A 24,080-nucleotide genomic window follows, 5' to 3' on the forward strand; every position below is an offset into this window, starting at 1 on the left:
ATCAGAAGCTGTGAGTAAATAAGAAACCAGAGCAGTGAGCTGTGGCTCTCCCCACCTCAAAGCTGCTGTTGTTGGTCATGTATTGCCGTAACTGAGGGCCTTCTAGATCTCTGTCACCTAGCTAAAGAGATAAAAAGATAGAAAGATTGAAACAGAAAAGAAAAGCTAAGAGATATATATGGAGGTTACAGGAATTTTACAATCTAATGCAGGCATTTAAAAAATGTTTTTGTTCCAGGAATCTCTTTAGCAGTTTAGTGAAGACTATGGATCCCTTCTCAGAATAATACCTTTAAATTGCATAAAATAAAATACAGAGGAGGACAAGATGGCCGACTAGAAGCAGACAAGTGGAACAGCTCCCTCGACCACCATGGACACTTGAGGTAGCAGAGAGAGCTACTTAGAGAAGTGGGGGGCAGCAAGCCAGCTGATGTGGAGCCGAGGGTTTGGTGCCAGAGTATTTGTAGTGGAGCACAGCCAGGGATGGCCATCCTTCTAGGCTTGACTTGCTCTCTTAAGAGAATTTAGCCCCAGGGAAGCTGTCAAACCTGGTCTCTGCAGGGCAGTGTTACACATCAGATGGCGCTGGTCCAACCTGAGCACTTCTTGGTTTGCTGGCCTTTCCCGGGGCCCTAGTATGGCCATGCCTGCTTACAGGGCAGTCTTTTTTATGAAAAAAAAATTTCATAATGCAATCACAGTGTTTTTTGTTTTTTGTTTTTGTTTTTGTTTTTTGAGATGAAGTCTCACACTGTCACCCAGGCTGGAGTGCAGTGACATAATCTCGGCTCACTGAAACCTCCACCTCCCAGTTTCAGGTAATTCTCCTGCCTCAGCCTCCTAGGTAGCTGGGATTACAGGTGCCCGTCACCAATCCTGGCTAATTTTTGTATTTTTAGTAGAGATGGGGGTTTCATCATGTTGGTCAGGCTGGTCTCGAACTCCTGACCTTGTGATCCACCCACCTCAGCCTCCCAAAGTGCTGGGATTACAGGTGTGAGCCGCCGCGTCTGGCCAACATTCTTCAAAAAAAGAAATTCCATCCCAGAATTTTATATCTGTCCAAAGTAAGCTTCATAAGCAAAGGAGAAATAAGATCCTTTTCAGACAAGCAAACGCTGAAGGAATTCATTACCACCAGACCTGCCTTACAAGAGCTTCTGAAGGAAGCACTAAATATGGAAAGGAAAGACAGTTACCAGTCACTACTAGAACACACTGAAATACACAAATGAGCAACACCATAAAGCAACCACATAAACAGGTCTGCAAACTAATCAGCCAACATCATGATGACATGATCAAATCTACACATAGCAATACTAACCTTAAATGTACATGGGCTAAATGTCCCAATTAAAAGATACAGAGTGATAAGCTGGATAAAGAACCAAGATCCATTGGTTTACTGTCTTCAAGAAACCCTTCTCACTTGCAATGACACACATGGGCTTAAAATGAAGGGATGGAGAAAAACCTACCAAGCAAATGGAAAACAGAAAAAAGTAGGGGTTGTGATCCTAGTTTCTGACAAAACAGATTTTAACCCAACAAAGTTAAAAAAAGACAAGGGCACTACATAATGGTAAAGAGTTCAATTTAACAAGAAAATCTAACTATCTAAATAAACATGCACCTAACACAGGATCACCCAGATTAATAAAGCAAGTTCTTAAAGACCTTCAAAGAGACTTAGACTCCCGCATAATAATAGTGGGAAATGTTAACACCCCAGTGACAATATTGGATCATCAAGACAGAAAATTAATAAAGATATTCAGGACCTTAACTGAGCACTGGATCAAATGAACCTGATAGATATCTACATAACTCTCTACCCCAAAACAATAGAATAGGGATTATTCTCATTGTCACATGGCACATACTCTAATATCGATTATATAATTGGAAATAAAACACTCCTCAGCAAATGCCAAAGAACTGAAATCATATTAAACAATCTTTTGGACCACAGCATGATCAAATTAGAAATCAAGACTAAGAAATTCACTCAACATTTTGTGAAGGGACAAAGACTGAGCTGTTGTGGCCTCTTGCTGCCAAGCTCAAGCAGCAGTTGGCTGTCTCCACATAGAACCCAGGAGTAGGAGACCCAGAATCAAACCTCTTGTCCCTCCCCATCCTGTTTTCAGCTTTGTGAGAAATCTTATTATCAAACACAATGGCCAGCAATGTTACCAACAAGAAAGATCCTTGCTCCATGAACTCCTGTGTGTTCTTTGGGAATCTCAACACTCTTGTGGTCAAGAAGTCTGATGTGGAGGCAATCTTTTCAAAGTATGGCAAAATTGTGAGTTGCTCGGTTCATAAGAACTTTGCCTTTGTTCAGTATGTTAATGAAAGATATGCCTAGGCTGCTGTAGCAGGAGAGAATGGCAGAATGATTGCTGGCCAGGTTTTAGATATTATCCTGGCTGCAGAGCCAAAAGTGAACCTAGGAAAAGCAGGTGTGAAATGATCTGTAGCAGAGATATATGGCTCCTCTTTTGATTTGGACTATGACTTTCAGTGGGATTATTATGGCAGGACGTACAGTTACCCAGCACATGTTCCTCCTTTTTCTCCTATTTCTTGGGCTGTAGTACCATCAAAATGCCACTGTGTATCAGGAAACACCTCAAGAAGGGGCAAAAGTGGCTGGGTGCAGTGGCTCACATCTGTAATCACACCATTTTTGGAGGCCAAGGTGGGTGGATCACAAGGTCAGGAGTTTGAGACCAGCCTGACCAACATGGTGAAACCCCCATCTCTACTAAAAATACAAAAATTAGCCAGGCATAGTGATGCACGCCTGTAATCCCAGCTACTCAGGAGGCTGAGGTAGGAGAATCGCTTGAACCTAGAAGGCAGGGGTTGCAGTGAGCCGAGATCACGCCACTGCACTCCAGCCTGGGTGACAGAGCAAGACTCCATCTAAAAAAAAAAAAAAAAAAAAGAAGGGCCAAAAGTAGCTCCAATTCTAAGAGTGAATAGTGGGGATCTTCCAAGTCTGGAAAGTTGAAAGGAGATGGTCTTCAGGCCATTAAGAAGGAATTAACACAGATAAAAAACAAAAAGTGGATTATCTCCTGGAAAACCTGGAAAAAATTGAAAAGGAACAGAGCAAACAAGCAGTAGAGATGAAGAATAAGTCAGAAGAGGAGCAGAGCATCAGCTCCATGAAGACAGATGAGACTAATGTGAAGATGGAATCTGAGGGGGGTGCAGATGTCTCTCCTGAAAGGGGAACCTACTAGATGATGATGATATTGAAGATGGGGGATGACCAGCTGAAGTTGATCAAGGATGATGAAAAAGAGGCTGAGGAAGGAGAGGATGACAGAGACAGCGCCAATGGTGAGGATGACTCTTAAGCACATGGTGGGTTTTGGAAATCTTATCCCATTGTTTATTTACCTAGGTGCTTGTCTAATATCAAAATTTTCACCAGATCCTCTCCCCTAATATCTTCAGCACATGCTCACTGTTCTCCCAATCCTTGTCCTTGTTATGTTCATTAATTCATATTGCCCTGCTCCTAGTCCCATTTTCACTTCCTATGATGCTCCTGGTAGTTTTGTTAAGTCTTACCCTGTAATTTTTGCTTTTAATTTTGATACCTCTTTGTGACTTAACAATAAAAAGGATGTATGGGTTTTATCAACTGTCTCCAGAATAATCTCTTGTTATGCAGGGAGTACAGTTCTTTTTATTCATACATAAGTTCAGTAAATGCTTCCCTAACTGCAAAGGCAATCTCAGGAGTTGAGTAGCTACTGAAAGAAGCTTTGAGTTAGAAGTATGTGTGTTACACCCCCACATAAATGTGCTGTGTGGGGCAGTTCAACACAAATGTAGCAAAGTATTTTTGTGAATGAGAATTGGCAAATCAAATGCATCCTCCAGAAAAATACTGTTATTGTCTTAGGATTTGTTTTCCAAAGTTGATACTGTGAATTATTTTTGTGAACAGCCTGATGTTTGGGACCTTTTTTCCTCAAAATAAACAAATCCTGGCTTAATAGCCAGGAATTTGGAGAAAAAAAATTCACTCAAAACCATAAAATTACATGGAAATTGAATAACCTGCTCCTGAATGACTTTTGGGTAAATAATGAAATTAAAGCAGAAGTCAAGAAGTTCTTTGAAACTAATGAGAACAAAGATACAACATACCAGAATCTCTGGGACACAGCTAAAGCAGTGTTAAGAGGGAAATTTATAGCACTCTATGCCCACATCAAAAAGTTAGACAGATCTGAAGTTAACAACCTAACATCACAACTAAAAGAACTAGAGCACTAAGAGCAAACAAATCCCAAAGTTAGCAGAAGACAAGAAATAACCAAAATCAGAGCTGAACTGAAGGAGACTGAGACACAAAAAACCATTCAAGACAATGAATCCAGGAACTGGTTTTTTGAAAAAAATAAAAAAATAAAATAGATTGTTAGCTAGGCTAATAAAGAAGAAAGGAGAGAAAATTCAAATAAACACAATCAGAAATAACAAAGGGGCTATTATCACTGACCTCACTGAAATACAAACAACAATCAGAGAATATTATGAACACTTCTGAGGGGAAATTTACTTGGAATCTATAATTCTTTTTTTTTTGAGATGGAGTTTCGCTCTTGTTGCCCAGGCTGGAGTGCAGTGGCGTGATCTCAGCTCACTGCAATCTCCACCTCCTAGGTTCAAGCGATTCTCCTGCCTCAGCCTCCCAAGTAGCTGGAGCACCACTATGACCGGCTAATTTTTTGTACTTTTAGTAGAGATGGAGTTTTGCCGTCTTGGCCAGGCTGATCTTGAACTCCTGACCTCAGTTGATCCACCCGCCTTGGCCTCCCAAAGTGCTGTGATTACAGATGTGAGCCACCATGCCTGGTCTATAATTCTATAGATAACAAAATTGTCATTAGTTTGAGGTAGAATGAAGGCAAAATAATGATACATTCAGAAAAATTAACACTCATTACCTAAAAATAAACTCTAACAAAATAAAAAATTCTTTAGAAGGAAGTATTGGGATATAAGAATAATGCATACTAGTGGGGAAAAAATTAAATAATATATTAGTGTATATGTGTATATATATGTGTGTATATATATATATATATAAAGTAAAAGGTGAAAGGGCTCTGCCTATCCCTTTATTTGTTGTATATTCTCCTACACCTTTTTAAATGACTACATAAACATATATACAAATATATATATATATACACACACTCAATATCTTTTATTCTTTAAACAATGAGCTCATTCTATATAAAAAAAAGAGCTCTGTGCTCTTTTTCCCCTTATTCCCAATTGAATATCATAAATATTATTCAATATTGGCATGTGCAGATCTACCTTATCCTTTTTGCTATCTGCATTCCATGATATAAATATATCATAAGTTTATACATGTCTATTTAACATGAATGTTTAGATTATTTTAAATATTTTTTGCTCTTATAAATAATGCGTGACTCAGTTTTATGTTAGTATTTCTATAGGGTAGAGGCCTAGAAGTATAATTGTTGGGTTACAGGATAGAGACATTTAAAATGCTGATAGTGGCCCACTCCTGTAACCCCAGCACTTTTGGAGGCTGAGGCGAGAGGATTGCTTTAGCCCAGGAGTTTGAGACCAGCCTGGGCAAGATGGGGAGACCCCCATCTCTACAAAAAAAAAAAAAAGTAAAATGTTTATAGATCCTGCCAAAATTTCTTCTAAAAATATTGCTAATTTATAGTCAGACTAAAAGTATACGGAATGTAGTATTTTAAGGAAGAAAATCTTCAAACATGAGAATAGGCACAAAATACAAAGAATCTGGTTGATAATACTTTTAAAAAGAGATAGAAAATATGCATTATTGGCCGGGTGCAGTGCCTCATGCCTGTAACTCCAGCACTTTGGGAGGCTGAGGCAGGCAGATCACAAAGTCAGGAGTTCAAGAACAGCCTGGCCAACATGGTGAAAACCTGTCTCTACTAAAAAAAATACAAAGTTAGCCAGGCAGGTTGGCGTGAACCTGTAATACCAGCTACTCAGGAGGCTGAGGCAGGAGAATTGGTTGAACCCAGAGGCAGAGGTTGCAGTGAGCTGAGATCGCGCCACTGCACTCCAGCCTGGGCAAATGAACAAGGCTCCGTTTCAAAAAAAAAAAAAAAAAAAAAAAAAAAGGAAATATGCATTATTTTGAGTGCATATAACAGATGGCTTTGTCCATCAGACCATGTGGAAAATATATTTCCAAAAGGGATTACAAACTAATCCAAAGAGATTTAGTAAGCAAGGAAGTCTTCAACTATTATTATGTCTTATTCTATTAAAAGCAGATCATCAAATAAATTCTTGCACATTAGTTTGTCTTTTACGAATTAATCTTAATAAGGAAAAACCTCTGCCTTTGGACTTGATTCTAACTATAATAGGATACTGAGTTGTACTGTGAAAGTGATAAGATCTTTGATAAAAAGTATCTGCATCATCTTAGAATTTGTAGTGTTTGTAATGTGCAAGGATATGACTGATGAGCATGTTTAGACATGTACTTAAGACTTTGGGAAAACAGATATTGAAAACTTTAGAGAGAGAAAAAATATAGGGCCCATTATTTGAGTCTTGAAATAAGAAAGTTACTGTGAGTGCTATCTATAGAGGTTTAACTATATAAGTATATATCATCTCTGCATTTTACTGATCCAACAAATGGTTGAGTGTGCCTATATAGTAGATCCTGGGCTAGGCACTAAAGGGGCTGTGTTAATTTTGGAGGAAATTGCAGTTTTGAAGATTTTAATATATTTGATATAGATCAATTCTCTGAATTACTTTCAGCAAAAATGTGTCTCAGTTTTGCAAGTGAGACTGTCAGTTGCAAAAGGCAAACAATAGCATTTCTTTTAAAAGATTATATTGATAACCTATTATAAGCACCATCTGTCACACAAAGTAATACAAGAGATGGTCCCTGACTTCAAAGTACTTGCAGTTGTTTTAAGTATCTGAGTTTCAAGAAAAAAAAAAGTATTGTTTTAAAAAAGCAGTAGAACCTTCCCAAAGTAAAATAAAATGCTGGTACTGCATGTCATGCAGGGATTTTCAAAGGAATTGTGAAAAGAAAGAGGCGCCTCACCATGAAAAACAGGCACACAGCATAGCAATAAGAACACTGAGGACATAGCGAATCCCAGAATGAGTAATTGAGAGTTACAATATGGTCAACAAATAAGACATTGTTCCTATGTTTGGCAGAGGCTTCTGATAAGGAAAGGGGTAAGCTCTGTGCTTAGGGGCAAATGTTGCAATCTGAGTGAATGGTAGGCAGAATACAAAGTAACTAACTCTTCTTTTTTCTTTTTTTTTGCGACAGAGTCTCCCTCTGTCGCCCAGGCTGGAGTGCAGTGGCGTGATCTCCGCTCACTGCAACCTCCGCCTCCTGGGTTCAAGCGATTCTCCTGCCTCAGCCTCCTGAGGTGCGTGCCACCACACCCGGCTAGTTTTTGTATTTTTTCAGCAGAGTCGGGGTTTTGCCATGTTGGCTAGGCTGGTCTCGAACTCCTGACCTCAGGTGATCCACCCGCCTTGGCCTCCTAAATTGCTGGGATTACAAGCATGAGCCACCACAATGGGCCTTAACAAGAGTACAGTGCTTTCAAATTTCCCTCCCACCAAGACTTCTTTTATTAAATATTAAACATGTTCTGTGTACAAGGCACTGTGCTATCTGGTACAGAAGGTAATAAAGATGTATAAGAAATAGATCTTGTCTTTAAGGGGCATTATGATAACTGGAAGTTTTATTAAAAATATAAAACTGCCAGGCGTGGTGGCTCACGCCTGTAATCCCAGCACTTTGGGAGGCCAAGGCGGGTGGATCACAAAGTCAGGAGATCGAGACCATCCTGGCTAACAGGGTGAAACCCCAGCTACTAGAAATACAAAAAATTAGCTGGGCGTGGTGGCGTGTGCCTGTAGTCCCAGCTACTTAGGAAGCTGGGGCAGGAGAATGGCGTGAACTCGGGAGGCAGAGCTTGCAGTGAGCTGAGATTGTGCTACTGCACTCCAGCCTGGGCAACAGAGTGAGACTCCGTCTCAAAAAAAAGTATGTATATATATATTATATGTATAATATATATATATAATATATATATAAACTATGTGATGATGATCAGTTTACATTAGTTCATTTATAGTAAACTATACTATTGCACATATATTCATTTAAGAAAAGAGTCATACAGTTCACAACGATGGAAGAGAATCATTGGAGGTTAGCTGGTTGTCTTACAGGTAGCCTGACCCTGCAGTTGATATTTGTGACAGAGATGGCGCAAAATGCTTAACAAAATATCATTTCATTTTCCTTTCCTGGTTACATGGAAAGGCTACATTTTCCATCCTCCTTTGTTGGAAGGTTGGGGACATGTGACTAAGTTCTGGAAATGGGATGTAAGCAGAAGTGATGTAAACCACTTCCAGGCCTGGCCCTTAAAAGTGAAAGCAGTGATTGGTATCTACGAAAGTTAAATGTATGCTGGCCCCATGACGTAGCACATCTACTCTTAGGTATATGCTCAAGAAAAACAAAAGCATACGTCTACAAAAGTCAAGTAAAAGAATGTCCCTTGCTGGGTAATTCATAATAGGTTCAAACATGCAACAACACAAATGTCCTCAAATGAAAAAATTGTGTTATATTCACACAATAGACTCAATATAGCAATAAAAATGAATGAACTATAGCTACATACAACAACATGCACAAGATCTTGAGTGAAGAAAGCCAGACACAAAAAATATTCAACGTATGCATTTGTTACTATAAGCTTTAGGAACAGGCAAAATGAAGCTATGATGCTAGAAGTGAGAATAGTGGTTACCTCTGTTTGCAGGTGTATTTACTGGGAAGGGGCACTAAAGAGCCTTCTGGAGTGATGGAAATACTTTTTCTTAATCTGGATAGCAGTCTCAGGGCAAATAGTAGTCTCAGTAAAGGCAAATTTAAAAATTCATCAAGCTGTACATGTAAATTTTTTGCATGCTGCTATGCAAAAGAACTAAAAATTATGCACACATGAAAAATCAAAGAAGCAAGGAAAAAATAAAAAAAAGTGACCACAGAAGGCCCAGTGCAGATGGAAGAGGCTATATTCCTGAATCACTGGTTGCCCTTGCCCTGAAGAACTGGCCAGTCTGCTTTGGAGTTTGTGTAAACACAAAATAAATCTTTCTTATTTTAAATTCTCTGAGATTTAGAGTGTATGTGGTATCTCAGCATAGCCTAACCATTCTTGGCTAATACAGAATTCACCGCCACGAACAACCAGGGTGAAAAACCTGGTTTTGGCAGCATATCAGGGAGGCTCTTCCTTTCTCAGGCTAAGTGATATAAAACAAGCTTATAAATGAATGCATAAATCAAGATGCCAATTTATTAAATAACAATAGAAAATTAAAGCCTCTCATACAAACTGGGATATCTGTTACCTAATATATAACCATTCTGTCTCTCAAGACAGACCTGCATGGGAAGCCAAACCGTAATACAAGTTTGTTTTATTCTCAGAAAGAAAACATTAGTTAGATGAGTCAATTGTTTAATGACATCTGTCCAGGAGAAGCTATGCATCCCATTACATAGTTAATTCCTGAGGTCCCTGGGCTGCAGTTCTCACTCCCAGGCATGCACCTGAATTGCCTCAGGGGGCTCCTCCTTTTTTTTCTTCCAATTCTATCAATACACTTGTCTTCTACAGATATGTTATTGCATAAGTCTACTGTTTTTAGAGAGATGTGGCTGGCCTCTAAAGCATTCCTTGTACACATCTACATGTTGATTTTGTGTTTTTCCTCTCAAAGAATAATCATAAATCTTTTTTATTATTATTTATTTATTTATTTTTTTGAGACGGAGTCTCGCTCTGTTGTCCAGGCTGGAGTGCAGTGGCGCCATCTCAGCTCACTGCAAGCTCCACCTCCTGGGTTCACACCATTCTCCTGCCTCAGCCTCCCAAGTAGCTGGGACTACAGGCGCCTGCCACCACGCCCAGCTAATTTGTTTTGTATTTTTAGTAGCGACAGGGTTTCACTGTGTTAGCCAGGATGGTCTCGATCTCCCGACCTTGTGATCCTCCCACCTCAGCCTCCCAAATTATCTTTTACTTTTAAATTCTGTGGTTGGAGTGGTAGGGGTTTGGAGAGAATGGTGTCCTTAGCTGTAGCTTCCAAGTACTGGTAACATCAAACTAATATAGATGCTGAGAATTCTAGACAGTGTATGTACCTGAATATTTTGTAAGGCCACTGGAGAGTTTTTTGTACAATCTTTGAAGGCTTGAAGGGAGGAAACTGTTATGAAAGGCTGGAGAAAAAGGGATCCCTGTTATACAGTGGCAGAAAGTTTGGCAACACTGTTGCATGCTGAAAGGCAGAAAATAGAAAATATATCTAACAAACCGGCGTATTTGCGGTTAAGGAAATTTCCAGACAGACTGTTGAAAATGCCAACTGATTAAAAAAAGAAAAAAAACCTATGTGGGATAAGATGTAGAGAGGTGAGATATAAAAGGAACAATTTCATTTTTAAGCAAAATTTAGAGAAAATATACACAGTCTGGGAACTTTGGGTTCAAAAATAAAACTGCTTTTCACTTCCAGCCTCTCCAGATGGTGAAACAACTAAGGCACTGCCTTAAGGGGAAGGTACAATCCAGGGTGCAGCTATTTAGATTTTTTGTAAAGACTGTACAAAGATTTAAAGCCATTTTACCTAGACCATTTTAGCTAGACAAAAGCACTTCTAAGTGTATAAGGGTGTTTTCCATCAGCTTTCTTACTCTCAGCCCAAGATGGAAAGTGTTTGTCTCACAGAGGTTTGTGAGTGTGGCTTTTTTTTCTATTGGAGTGGATTATAATTTGATATATATTAAGTCCCCAAAATCTTAAAGAGAATTGTATTGGCAGACACACTGCCTACTTGGACTGAAAGGGCATATGTATCTTTTAATACTCCAGATTTGAATATTAAAATATATATTTACATCTTAGAAACTCAATATTTTAAATAAAATGACGTAAGGAAAAATCTGAAGTTATGTTGCAACGAAAATTAGTAGAAAATTAGAATTATGGCTGGGCATGGTGGCTCATGCCTATAATCCCAGCACTTTGGGAGGCCGAGGCAGGTGACTTACCTAAGGTCGGGGAGTTTGGGACCAGCGTGGACTACGTGGTGAAACCCCATCTCTACTAAAAATACAAAAATTAGCTGGGTGTGGTGGTGGGCGCCACTGATCTCAGCTAGTGAGACAGAAGAATCCCTTGAGCCCAGGGGGCGGAGTTTGCAGTGAGCCGAGATCGTCCCATTGCGCTCCAGCTTGGGTGACACAGCAAGACTGTCTCAAAAAAAAAAAAGAAAAGAAAATCTGAATCATACGTAGCTATTGTGAAAAGCTTGGTTATTGACTGTTGCTGGAATCAAGAGCTACTACAGTGTCATACTTCGAGTTTGCCATACTTTGCCATTGTACTTGTGCCTGATAATTATTTCTACAATGACTGCATGTAGATCTAAACTAGTTTAGTGTCGTTAAATCCTCTGCATTAGATCTTAAGAGCTCTTCCATTCTTTTTCATTGACATTGACATCTTCAAAACTAGAATCCTACAAGAGCAACAACTTTCTTTGGTTTTTTTTTTTTTTTTTTTTTTTCATTCTTCCATCACATAGAAAGGAGCCACAATTTTCATCTTGGCGTTTCTTCAAAGCCTTTGAATTCCATCATAAATTGCCAGATTAGTTTTCTTCATTCACTGTGCACCTTCTTTGGAGAAACTCTTTGCTTCACCTTGTTGATGAACCCTAAAGCCCTCCCCGCCTTTTCTTAATGAAAAAGAAGAAACAATGAAGCCCCCAGAAAGTATCCAGTCAAGCCACTGTCATAGCCAACCTAAAAGAATAAATGACCCATGCAGATGCAATGTTTAACATTATCTTTAAACTTAATGGTGGCATGAAGAGAAGGCTTTCTTTTAAAAAACAGCCTGCTATATCTTATAATACCATATAAAGAAATTTACAAATGTAAGCTACTGGTTTACTGCATACTGCTCCATTTTGCAAATTTTTTTGCATCCTAAAGCACAGATCATCTCCCCTGAGGATTTATCAATGCCTTCCTGTTTTGGAATCTCCATATCTGCACTAGAAAAGATAGAGTATCCTTTCTTTTGAACTTGGGAGTTTCCCTGAAATCACCCCTTTGCCACCCAACTCATCAGCATTGTCCCCTTTGGCACCATCCCCTTTTTCTCAAATTTCTTTATGCTTCAAGTCTCCATTTAACAGTTAATTAGGACCAGGTATGTTGGTGCACACCTGTAATCCCAGCAGTTTGGGAGGCTGAGGTGGGTGGACAGCTTGAGCCCAGGAGTTCAAGAGCAGTCTGGGTAACATAGGGAGACCCTACAAATAATTTAAAAACATTAGCCAGGTGTGGTGGTGTACCTGTGGTCCCAGCTACTCAGGAGGCTGAGGCAGGAGGATCTCCTGAGCCCAGGAGATACAGGCTTCTGTGAGCCGTAATTGCACCACTGCACTTCAGCCTGGGCAGCAGAGTGAGACCATGTCTCAAAACAAACAAAAAACAGTTAACTGAAAGAAACCACCTGGTTTTAATTGTAACTTTAAAATTTCCTTATTTATTAATGTGTAATTGCTGGGCCACATAGTAAACATATTGTTTATTATCAGGCATGAAAACTATATTGTGCTATTACATTCAGAAGCAACTGAGAGTTAACAATCATATTAAATTTATCTTTTTTTTTGAGATGGAGTCTTGTTCTGTTGCCCAGGCTGGAATGTAGTGGCACCATCTCCGCTCACTGCAACCTCCGCCTCCCAGGTTCAAGCGATTCTCCTGCCTCAGCCTCCCGAGTAGCTGGGATTACAGGTGTCCACCACCATGCCTGGCTACCTTTTGTATTTTTAGTAGAGATGGGGTTTCACCATAGGCCAGGCTGGTCTTGAACTCATGACCTCAGGTGATCCACCAAGCTCAGCCTCCCAAAGTGCTGGGATTACAGGCATCAGCCACTGTGTCCAGCCCGTATTAATTGTTTGGTGAATAAGATGTTATTTGTATAGTATTGTACATCTTAACATGATAATTTTTTGTTAATATTTGATACTATATTTTAAATACTTGTTAAGAATTTTTTGGTTGATATGTAATGCATTTTATTTTTTCCCATTTAAAACTAAGTTCCTATTTAGCATTTTCTTGTGGAAGGATCATAGATATTCAGGAATGGATTATTGAAAAAAAATAAGCCTGCACTGCTGTTTCTGTAATTTTTTGGATAAGTTTATGCTGTGTTTTTGATCTTCTTAGTTTCTGAATTGGACATTTGAAAAAAATTGTGATTATCTTGTTCCTATTCTACCATTGTATATTGGATGTGTTGAGGGGGATGATAACTTTAACATGAGATCTGCATCTGGTCCTGAGGAATATTTTGGACTTTGGCTAGGATTCAGCAACTGCATGGGATTTTAGGTTGTCTCCCTTGGAAAAGGGAAGGTATGTCTATCTGTAGAAAGAATGGTGTGCCCGGATATTTGGGTAGCCAGAGACGTAGAACTATGGCAGACACTGCTAGTTGCCTCTAATATCTGTTTTTTTCCATTTTGCTCAGTAATAAAACCTCAAATGTCAGCTGGGCATTTGTCCCATTAATTAAAAAAGATTGTATTCGCCATCCTCTCTTGCAATTAAGTGTGGCCACATGATTAGGCTTTGTCCAAGGAACATAAGTCATAGTAGTTTGTATGGATCTTCTCGGAAGTTTTCTTAAAAAGAGGAAGTATGCCCTTCTCTCCCCGACCTCCTTTTTTTTTTTTTTTTTTTTTTTTTTTTTGAGACAGAGTCTTTCTCTGTTGCTCAGGCTGGAGTGCAGTGGTGTGATCTTGGCCCACTGCAACCTCCGCCTCTTGAGTTCAAGCGATTCTCCTGCCTCAGTCCCTGAGTAGCTAGGATTACAGGAGCGTGTCACCACTTCTGGCAAATTTTTGTATTTTTGGTAGAGACAGGGTTTCACCATGTTGGCCAGGCTGGTCTCAAACTCCCGACCTCAAGTGATCCACCCGCCTCAGCCTCTCAAAGTACTAGGATTACAGGTGTGAGCCACCGCGCCCGGCCTCTCTTCCCCTTTTGCTGGTCTTCCTGGCTAGCATGTTGATGTCATGTTAGGTGACAGAGTTATTTTCTAAGTTAGGGTGGAAATCACAGGTAGCAGATGGCATAGCAAACTGTCACAAAGAGGCTGGGATCCCTAATCGTTATGGAGCCACCATTTTATTCTAGGACTGCCTACCTTTACCTGAGAGAAAGAAACTTTTATCTTTTTGCCATTGTTGTTTTGGACTTTTCATCTGAGTATTTCTCTTTTATTTTCTTCAAACAACTACACCTATCTGATATTATCTTGTTCAGTTTTCTTTCTTATTTTCTGTCTTCTCCCTCTAGAATACTAGCTTCGTGAAAATCAAAATCTTGTCTCTCTTGTTTCTGTTTGTTTCCTTAGCACAGTGCCTGGTAAATAGTAATGACTCAGTAAATATTTGTAGATGAATGAATGAAGACTAGAAGATTAGAATGGAATTCTTCTAAAGGTAGTTCGTTTCTGCTTTAAGAGACTATGGAATTTAGAAATCCAAAGAAATTGGCAGGTTTGTTATATGTTAGGAAATTGACAGAGGGGTTATATGACTCAAGCAACACACGACCCTTGCCTTGCTAATTGTTGGCCAAGTTCCCTAGCCAGGTCTGAGTTCTAACACACGACTGCCGCCTCTACTGTGTGTGCTGTTTGGTTGATAAGCACCTATCAAAGATGCTGTAGACAGGATTGCTCCGTTGCGTAAGGTTTGGACAGGATGACCTATTGCCCTTCCCCACACACGGTCGGGGTATGAACATAGCTGAGACTTTTCAAGCCTTCCCAGGTACCACAGAGCTTGGAAAGCCCAGCACCTGGGGGCAGTTAGTTGCAACTAGCAGGCAGCCCTAGCTGTTTATTACCTGGGACTCTCGGGAAGGCGAGCTCCCAGTGCTGGAGAGGACGTTTGTCCCAGGCATTCCTCTGGCAACCCTCTTCCTCCACCAGCTCCCAACAAAGACATTTAATCCCTTTCTTCCACTACCCTCCGCTCTACTTGGCTTGGCGTTGGAAGCTGAAGTACAATTTGACCCAAGCCACCCGCTACTGCGCACCTGCTATAGCGCTCGCGCCCCGGAGCCAGGCACGGCGTCACGGGGGTGGGGAGGCGGCGCGTCCCCGAGCTGCGCTCCCTCGCGTACAGCCTCAGCTCTGGGGGCGAAGATCCTCTCTTCCTCCGCTCACCCAGCCGCGCCGCCGCGCGAGAACGCGCCCCAGCGGAGGCCCTCTTGAGGGAGCGCGCACGCGCCGCCTCTCCCCGCCTCCCCGGTGCGCGTCCCGCCCCCTTGAGCTGCGATACGCCGAGCGCTCAACATCCGAGGACTTTGGCCCAGAGTAACCCCGCTCTCGTGACCTTTCCCCTCCATTCCGCACCTCCGGCTGCTGGCCGGGCCAGAGGCTGGCGGCTGGGCTCTCGCGCCCCTCCCTGCAGGGCTCAGGCTCTCCCCCTCCTGTCTTCTCCGCGCTGTTCCTCGTCATGGCGGCCCTCAGCAAGTCCATCCCTCATAACTGCTATGAGATCGGCCACACTTGGCACCCTTCCTGCCGGGTCTCCTTCCTGCAGATCACCGGGGGCGCCCTGGAGGAGTCCCTGAAGATCTATGCTCCTCTGTACTTGGTGAGACCCGTCACCCCTCCCGCAGGGCGAGTTTGGTATGGAAGATGGGCCGGGGGCTGCAGTTGGTGCTCCCGAGGGGCTCTGGGGGACTTGCCTTGTGTCGGGCTCTCTTTTGGAGGGGTCGGAGTGTTTTAGGGGGTCGATAGGGGGAAGGGGGAGGTCGCAAGGGGAGGATATACCAATTCCTGCGCAGGAGAAGGAGGAGGGGAATTAGAGATTGAGCTGTCATCTGAATGCCTGTTGCTAGGAAGAGGATGGCTCCCAACTTTTAGAATTAAGTTTAGGACACTTAAAAACGTTAATTCAAAGACCAGCGTTATTTTCCTCTGGCCTGCCTTGTGATGGAGAGGTATTTGTAGGCCAGCGAGGCTGTGACAAGGACCTGCAATCTTTCCTCATCTAGTTTCCCCTGTTTTATTTTGCTTTTTTTTTTTTAATGAAGAAGGCATATTTGACCCTAAGCCCCTGTGGCCTCAGATCTTGACTCAGTTTTGAGATGACAAGATTATGATTTGGGGGTTTTGCAAGTGTTTTTGCAAGTTCACAGAACAGACTCCTGGGTTGAGATTGTGTGTGGTGATTTAAAGGGTGATGCCAGTCTTTCAGTCAGTGAACTTGGTTAGGACATCTGACTTTGTGTCACCTAGGACCTTCTGTTACACAGCTTTACATATAGGGCAATTAATAGGGAGTATTTGGCAGTATGTATATGTAACACTGAGGACTATTAAAGATTCTCTTAAATGTTCTCCGCAAAATCTTTTTTTCAATAACCTTATCCTTGATATTAAAGATTTATTATTACTTTGGCCATTGAAGTGCATTGTCTCATTTTCTTGCCTTACAGTTTGTGTCCTAAGAAGACAGATCATATTTTTTGTATGTCTTCTAAAAGTTTCAATATTCAGCAGATGATCAATTATTATTTCTCATTGAAGTAATTTAGATTTATACCCTAATGTTCCTGAAAGTGTGTCATGGCTGTATCTGTAGTACTTCTTGAAAAGTCTGATTATGTATTTCAGAGATAACACAGGAGAAGGTGATGACTTTGTTTGAGGTTGCAGGCACCCATTTCATTTTTATTGTATAGACTGATGTTTCTCAAATTTTCATGTATGTTAGGAATCCTCTGAGGATTATGTTAAAATGGGGGTTCTAATTCATTAGGTCCTGGTGGGGCCTGAGCCTCTCCTTTCCTAACAAACTCGTGGTAATGCTGATGGTGGGGGCTGCACTTTGAATAATAAAGATCTAGAGTAGAGGCCAATAATTATTATCGGAGCTGGAAATTTTTTCCTTGATTTTCTTTGGCAAAGATTCATATTTATCTGCTTTTCCACATTCACTGTGGCCAGTTTATGTCTCAGATTTTTTGTTTTTATTTTTGGATACAGGGTCTTGTTGTATTGCCATTCTGGCTGGAGTGCAGTGGCGCAATCACAGCTCACTGCATAAGGCTCAGATTTGTAAAAAATAAAACATCTACAAACATTATTGAGCTCTTGATATACAACTATAGAAAAGATTGTTCCTGCCGTCAGAGAATTATGATATAGGTGGAAAGAGAGTTTATGCTATCTAATTCTCCCTCTGAAAATCCATAGCACTTTTCATTCATTAATTCATTCACTTAACAAATATTTGTTGAATGCCTGATACTTGTTATATCAATAGCCTAGACAATTTATGGATTATAGTCTATGATAGGGACATTCAGGGCAGCAACAGGAACATAGGTTCTCCTACTCCAGCAAGGTAGGTTGGGGGTGTTCAGGAAAAGAGCTGTATTTTACTACTATATCTCCAACAAGATTAAGTACTTATTGAGGATACGTTTTCCATCTCATGTGGCCTTGTACCCTTACATCTGTGTATTTGAAAATTTGGGTTGCTACTCATTGGTAGTTGTGAAATAAAATTAGTGGGAACTGAATAGCATTTTATTTTATGTTAAGTGAAATGGAAGAAAATAAAAAATGTTAGGACACATTGCGCATACTAAGGATAAGCGTTATTTCATGACAGTTTTGTTTCAGTTATCCATGTAGGTATGGGTGGGGCTACTTGGACATATAGCTGTTCTCTTTGTAAGTGTTGGATAGTTGATTAAATGTATACCCCCATGTACTAAGACGCAAGGTGGTATGGTGGAAAGAAATTGGACTTTAAAAAGGGATCAGGCCAGGTGTGGTGGCTCACGCTCGTAATCCCAGCTCTTTGGGAAGCCGAGGCGTGTGGATCACCTGAGGTCGGAGTTCGAGACCAGCCAGCTTGACCAACATGGTGAAACCCCGTCTCTACGAAAAATATAAAATTAGCTGGGCGTGGTGGCACATGCCTATAATCCCAGCTACTTGGGAGGCTGAGGCAGGAGAATTGCTTGAACCTGGGAGGTGGAGGTTGTAGTGAGCTGAGATCGTGCCATTGCACTCCAGCCTGGGAAACAAGAGCAAAGCTCCATCACAAAAAAAAAAAAAAAAAAAAAAAAGGGATCAGGGGTATCAGGATTTGAATCTCAGCTCTATCATTTACCAGCTATTTGACTTTGTGTATGTTACTTTATCTTTCTTTTTGAGAATTAAATGAAATAGTGCATTGATGATGTATCACATATTTTCTAGTTTATCATAGGTTTTGAATAGTTATGCATATTTTTCTTCCTCCCTTCTCTGGTGGCACTTAAGAGTGAAATTCATGGAAGATGGGTAGGGAAGGCCTCTTGAAGTAAATGACCCTTGACTCGTGCCTTGAGGATAAGGCTGTACAGACATTGATTCATGCAGTGGATATTTATAGCATACCTATTCTTAATGGAGAGGAGGGAGGATAATGTAAACTGAGGCAGAAAACTAAGTGGTTTTGTAAGAGAAGCAATGCATACATTGTCTATAACAGAACGTTTGCGTACAGGAGTTGTGAGCGATAACAACTTACATTTATTATGTGCTTAGTCCTTTACATATTTTATCTTTTTTAACCCTTACACAACCCCAGCTTTTTATTCCCATTTTATAGGTAAGATAACTGAAGGTTAGAGACATTAAGTAATTCACAAGATTTAGAGCTAGTAAGGAAAAAGACAGGATTCAGTTCTCATTTTTTTTTTTTGACTGAAAGACTGAAGGACGGGCTAAAGGAGCCATTGAAGGTTTTTTTGTGTGTGTGCTATTGAGGCTTCTTTTTGAACAAAGGGGTTACAAGTACAAAATGATGCTTTCAGATGCTAAATCTGGTAGCACTGGGAAGACCGGGTAGGAAAGATTTTTGAGAAATTGATGCAGTAGATGCACTAAGTGGTGGAAAGAGTCAGAACTCCTGCGGAATCTCACCCTGCAATGTACTGTCAATATGGTCTTTAGAAAAATTACTGAATCGCTTGGAGCCTTAGTCCCCTTGCTTTGCAGAAGATGATTGTACCCATTTTTTAAGGTCTGTTGTGAGGAGTTAAATAGGATAAAAGTGCATTAATTATGATATATGTCTCTATCTCCTGTTAAAACAGTGGTTTGTATTTAGACTAGTATAGTATCTCATTAAATGCTTAATATATGTCTAAATGAGTGAAGGTATGAATGAATGAGTACATGAATAGTGCAGGAGTGAAGAGATATTTGGCAGGTCTGCCAGAGAAAATGAAAGGGCAGTTCTAGAAGCGTTTTGCAGGCAGAATGAACAGGACTTAGAGACCAAGGATACTGGGGCAGTGTGACGACTTGTTTATACTTCTAGGTTGTCAAGTCAGATTGTTGCAGTTGCCATTATTGCTAGAAATGGAGAAGTTCTAAAGGCAAGCTGGTGTAGGACCAATGGAGAGCTTTCCCCTTGGCCCTCTGAAGGTTCACCAAAAATCACGGACAGGAGGCAGATGGATTAATAGGAGAAAGGGCATGTACCAATTTATTTAACATGTATACACGGGAGCCTTCAGAATGAAGACCCAAAAATACAGGGGAAATTATCTGTTTTTATGCTTAGGTTCAACGAAGTATAGACAGCTATGTAGTAATGTGATTGGACAATAATGCTAATAGACTGATTGGGGAAGCAAGGCCTGTCTGTCTAGATTCTTCTTGGCCTCTCTGAGCATTCCTTCTTTTCTTTTGAGTATGGGGCAGGACCCTCTCTGGAATGGGGGCTTATGACATACAGTCAAACAAGGTAGGTCAGATAGTTTCTTTATGGCCAGTTTTTACATGGAAAGGCAAAGGGAAAGTTAGTATGATATTTTAAGTTTTATGGCTGGCTTTCGGGAAAATAGGTTCTGGTTTTTATGACCTGCCTTGGGGAAAATTCTAGTTTCTAAGGCTAGCTCAGGGGAGAGTGGGACTAGGAGACAGGAGAGCAGGAGAAGGTCAGAAAAAAACTTCTGCTTCTAAGGCCGCCTCTGAGGCCTTCACTTTGGGGTATTGTATTCTGAGCCCCAACCTGAAGGAAGATTTTTATCAAGAGTGTTTTCTGGAGCCTATAAAATGGGTCTTATATATCTGCTTTTCATTGGAAACATTATCATGTGTGTTGTACTAAACTGATTTCTTCATATCATATTTACTTTCCTGTTCTATACATTTGCCCTCATGCTTCTTTTAATCTTGGTATTTACAACTGTTCTTAGTCGGTATTCACCTTCTACTGTTTAAACTATTTCAAAATGTAGATGTACGATTCCTTTTATTATAATAGTGAATCTTTGTGTTTTTACAATTTGAAAAGAGTATCAACTCTCACTCATCATTTATTTCTGTAGTTTTTTTTTTTTTTTTTTTTTTTGAGACAGAGTTTCACTCTTATTGCCCAGGCTGGAGTGCAGTGATGTGATCTTGGCTCACTACAACCTCTGCCTCCCAGGTTCAAGCCATTCTCCTGCCTCAGCCTCCCGAGTAGCTGGGATTGCAGGTATGCACCACCACGCCCGGCTAATTTTGTATTTTTAGTAGAGACGGGGTTTCTGCATGTTGGTTAGGTTGGTTTGGAACTCCTGACCTCAGGTGATCCACCTGCCTCAGCCTCCCAAAGTGCTGGAATTACAGGAGTGAGCCACTGGACCCAGCCTATTTCTGTAGTTTTTTTAAAAAGCAGATTCTTATATATTTTGTAATATATGGTAACAATGTACGCGTGTACCAAAAATATATTTTGGAATTTTATATTGTATTTCTTGAATGTTAGTTATTGCTACATATTCTAAATAGGTGGTACCCCTTGCTGCACACATACATATGAAACACTTATTAAACTGTTGGCTGGGCACGGTGTCTCACGCCTGTAATCCCAGCACTTTGGGAGGCCGAGGCAGGTGGATCACGAGGTCAGGAGATGGAGACCATCCTGGCCAACATGGTGAAACCCGTCTCTACTAAAATTTCAAAAATTAGCTGAGCATGGTGGTGTGCACCTGTAGTCCCAGCTGCTTGGGAGGCTGAAGCAGGAGAATCGCTTGAACCTGGGAGGCGGAGGTTGTACTGAGCAGAGATCACGCCACTGCACTCCAGCCTGGCAACAGAGTGAGACTCTGTCTCAAAACAAACAAACAAACAAAAAAAACTGTTTAACCCCTAGACTACCACTAAGATTAAGGAAAGCATAAGGCCCTTGTTTTTGTGGCAAATTTAGAATATACAGTTGCCTACTTGGGAGTATGGATTCTATGCTGTTGAGATTCTTAGGTACCTTCCCTAAGAAGGAAAACTTGTTCACTAACCTCAGATGGTTCTAACACTAAGACCTTTCTTTTCCTAGTTGGTTTTCTTCAGGACCTCTAGATTAAGGTACTGGCATTTACCTTTAGCTGAGTCCAAAGTAGAATCTTTTGCATTTTTGGGAAAGAATGATTTTAAAACCTGTTTTTTCACTGACCTTTAGATGTTTAGACTCTTCAGTGGATGAACATGTTTACTCAATATTTACTCCCTTTGAACCATGTAATCCAACAAATCTGTTAGATTACTAAGGATCAGTTAATCACTTCTAGGCTCTGAATAAACATTTAAGCCAGAGTTGAAATTTCTAGGAATAAAAAACGGTTTATGGACAGTCTCATTGGTTGCTAAAGGCTTGAAAACCACTGATTGAAGAAATCAGTTCAGTGATACAGACTGAGTGTTTTAAGGCAGTGAGTGCTTTAGCAAGTTTTCTAGAGGCTACAAGACCAGCAATGAGACTAAAATGTTTTTGGTAATAGGCATTTGTTTTTGTTTTTGGCTTAAAAAAATAAAATAAGAAACCCTGAAGTCATTAAAGAATGTAAACTACTCAGAATATCTGTCTAGATTATCTGAACTTTGGAGACCGTGGAATTGTAAATCTGTGCATAATCCCCCTTTGATTTTTGCTTGAGACCTAATTTATGGGGGTGTAAATAAGAGACTCACTTTATCTTTCTTTTCAATAACTAAATGATTTTTACGTAATTTCTTATTATCCCTTTGGAGATACAAGTCATATGGTTTTATTTATTTATTTGAGACAGAGTCTCGCTCTGTCGCCCAGGATGGAGTGCAGTGGCACAATCTCAGCTAACTGCAAGTTCCACCTCCTGAGGTCACGCCATTCTCCTGCCTCAGCCTGCCGAGTAGCTGGGACTACAGGCCGCGCCACCACGCCCAGCTAATTTTTGTATTTTTAGTAGAGATGGGTTTCACCATATTGGCCAGGATGGTCTCCGTCTCCTGACCTCATGATCCACCAACCTCAGCCTCCCAAAGTGCTGGGATTACAGGCGTAAGCCACCACGCCCGGCCGTCATATGGTCTTTTTTAAATGAACAATTGAATAATGGATTTTCCTATTCATTAATGTGACATTTTGAGTTTGTTGAAGGTGTTTTTATTTTTATTTTTTTGACACGGAGTCTGACTTTGTCGCCCAGGCTGGAGTGCAGTGGCGCGATCTCGGCTCACTGTAAGCTCCGCCTCCCGGGTTCATGCCATTCTCCTGCCTCAGCCTTCCGAGTAACTGGGACTACAGGTGCCCGCCACCGCGCCCAGCTAATTTTTTTGTATTTTTAGTAGAGACGGGGTTTAACTCTGTTAGCCAGGATGGTCTCGATCTCCTGACCTTGTGATCTGCCCACCTCGGCCTCCCAAAGTGTTGGGATTACAGGCGTGAGCCACCGCACCCAGCTGAAGTTGTTTTTATATGTGAGTTCTTGTTATTCTTTGGCTGCTGTCTGTTGAGTACAAACTACAGCCTCTAGCATGTCACTTCCAGATGAGAGGTAAGGGCTTAGTATTGCAGTAAACACTTTCTCAACTCACTGTTTTCTGTAGCAGCTAACTCTAGTAGAGCAGGCCGATTCTGATTTACCATTATTTGCCTCTTAGTTGTCATAGATCAGGGATAAAAATACATATTGGTAGAAAGAGACCCACCTGGAGGAATGAGGGAGTCAATTCTACACTAATAATCCCTCTGGTAACAGATTTTCCATCAGATTGCTTTCATATCCAACTAATTATTTGATTTTATTGTGATAGAGATTAGTCTGAATAATCAGGCCTTTTATTCATTTTTTAGAAAACTATATATGCTTGAACTTTTGACTCTTAAAAACTTTCTTTTCATTATTTGCCAATAAATATTGATGAAATATATGGTGAAGGGGAGACTGATATTTGATGATTAGTTTAGTAATATCTGAACCTAGACTATTGGTATTGAAATATTTGTCCCCTGTTTGTTTACCAAGTATTTATTGAGTCTGCTATTTGCAGGGTGCTGTTTGTGGCAGCTGTGTGCTATGTGGTATGGTGAGGAATAAAATGAATGAGACATACTTCTTACATTGAGTTTATAGTTTAGGAAGGGAGATTAGGCACATATACTCCTGGAATACAAATTCATAGAGATAAATGCCATAAGGTACAGATAAAAATAAAAGTAAAGTGGTATATGTAACTGTTAGATTAACAGTGTAACTCAGGCAGGGCATAGTGGCTCATGTCTATAATCCCAGCATTTTGGGAGGCTGAGGCGGGAGGATCACTTGAGGTCAGGAGTTCGAGACCAGCCTGGTCAAATGCTGAAACCTCTCCCCTACTAAAAATACAAAAATTAGCCAGCATGGTGGTGGGCATCTGTAATCCCAGCTACTTGGGAGACTGAGGCAGGAGAATCGCTTGCAGCGAGCGGAGATCTCAGCTCCCCAGCCTGGGAGACAGAGAAAGACTGTGTCTCAAAAAACAAACAAACAAACAAATAAACAAACAACAAAATAAACCCAGTAACTCAGATGTAAAGA

The 24,080-nt window shown here is 40.7% G+C and overlaps 1 protein-coding gene and 1 pseudogene across 7 annotated transcripts in view; both read left to right on the plus strand.

Moving 5' to 3' along the window:
* The window catches only part of TMEM135 (transmembrane protein 135), a 354,542-nt gene that overhangs the window by 66,244 nt on the left and 264,218 nt on the right, over positions 1 to 24,080 (plus strand). The window contains exon 1 of one of the 7 annotated variants that reach the window (XM_024255711.3): positions 15,320 to 15,841. The exons of 2 other annotated variants lie outside the window; for them this stretch is intronic. In XM_024255711.3, coding sequence (XP_024111479.1) covers positions 15,701 to 15,841 — 141 coding nt within the window. In that variant the 5' untranslated portion in view covers positions 15,320 to 15,700. Of the gene's footprint in view, positions 1 to 15,319; positions 15,842 to 24,080 lie in introns of those variants that run through there. 4 more of the 7 variants (XM_054524878.2, XM_002822333.5, XM_054524877.2 and 1 more) reach the window with 4 other exon arrangements.
* LOC100447979 (heterogeneous nuclear ribonucleoproteins C1/C2-like) lies at positions 2,171 to 3,662 on the plus strand (annotated as a pseudogene).

Source organism: Pongo abelii, chromosome 9 (assembly GCF_028885655.2).
Source record: "Pongo abelii isolate AG06213 chromosome 9, NHGRI_mPonAbe1-v2.0_pri, whole genome shotgun sequence".
Taxonomy (NCBI): Eukaryota; Metazoa; Chordata; class Mammalia; order Primates; family Hominidae; genus Pongo; species Pongo abelii.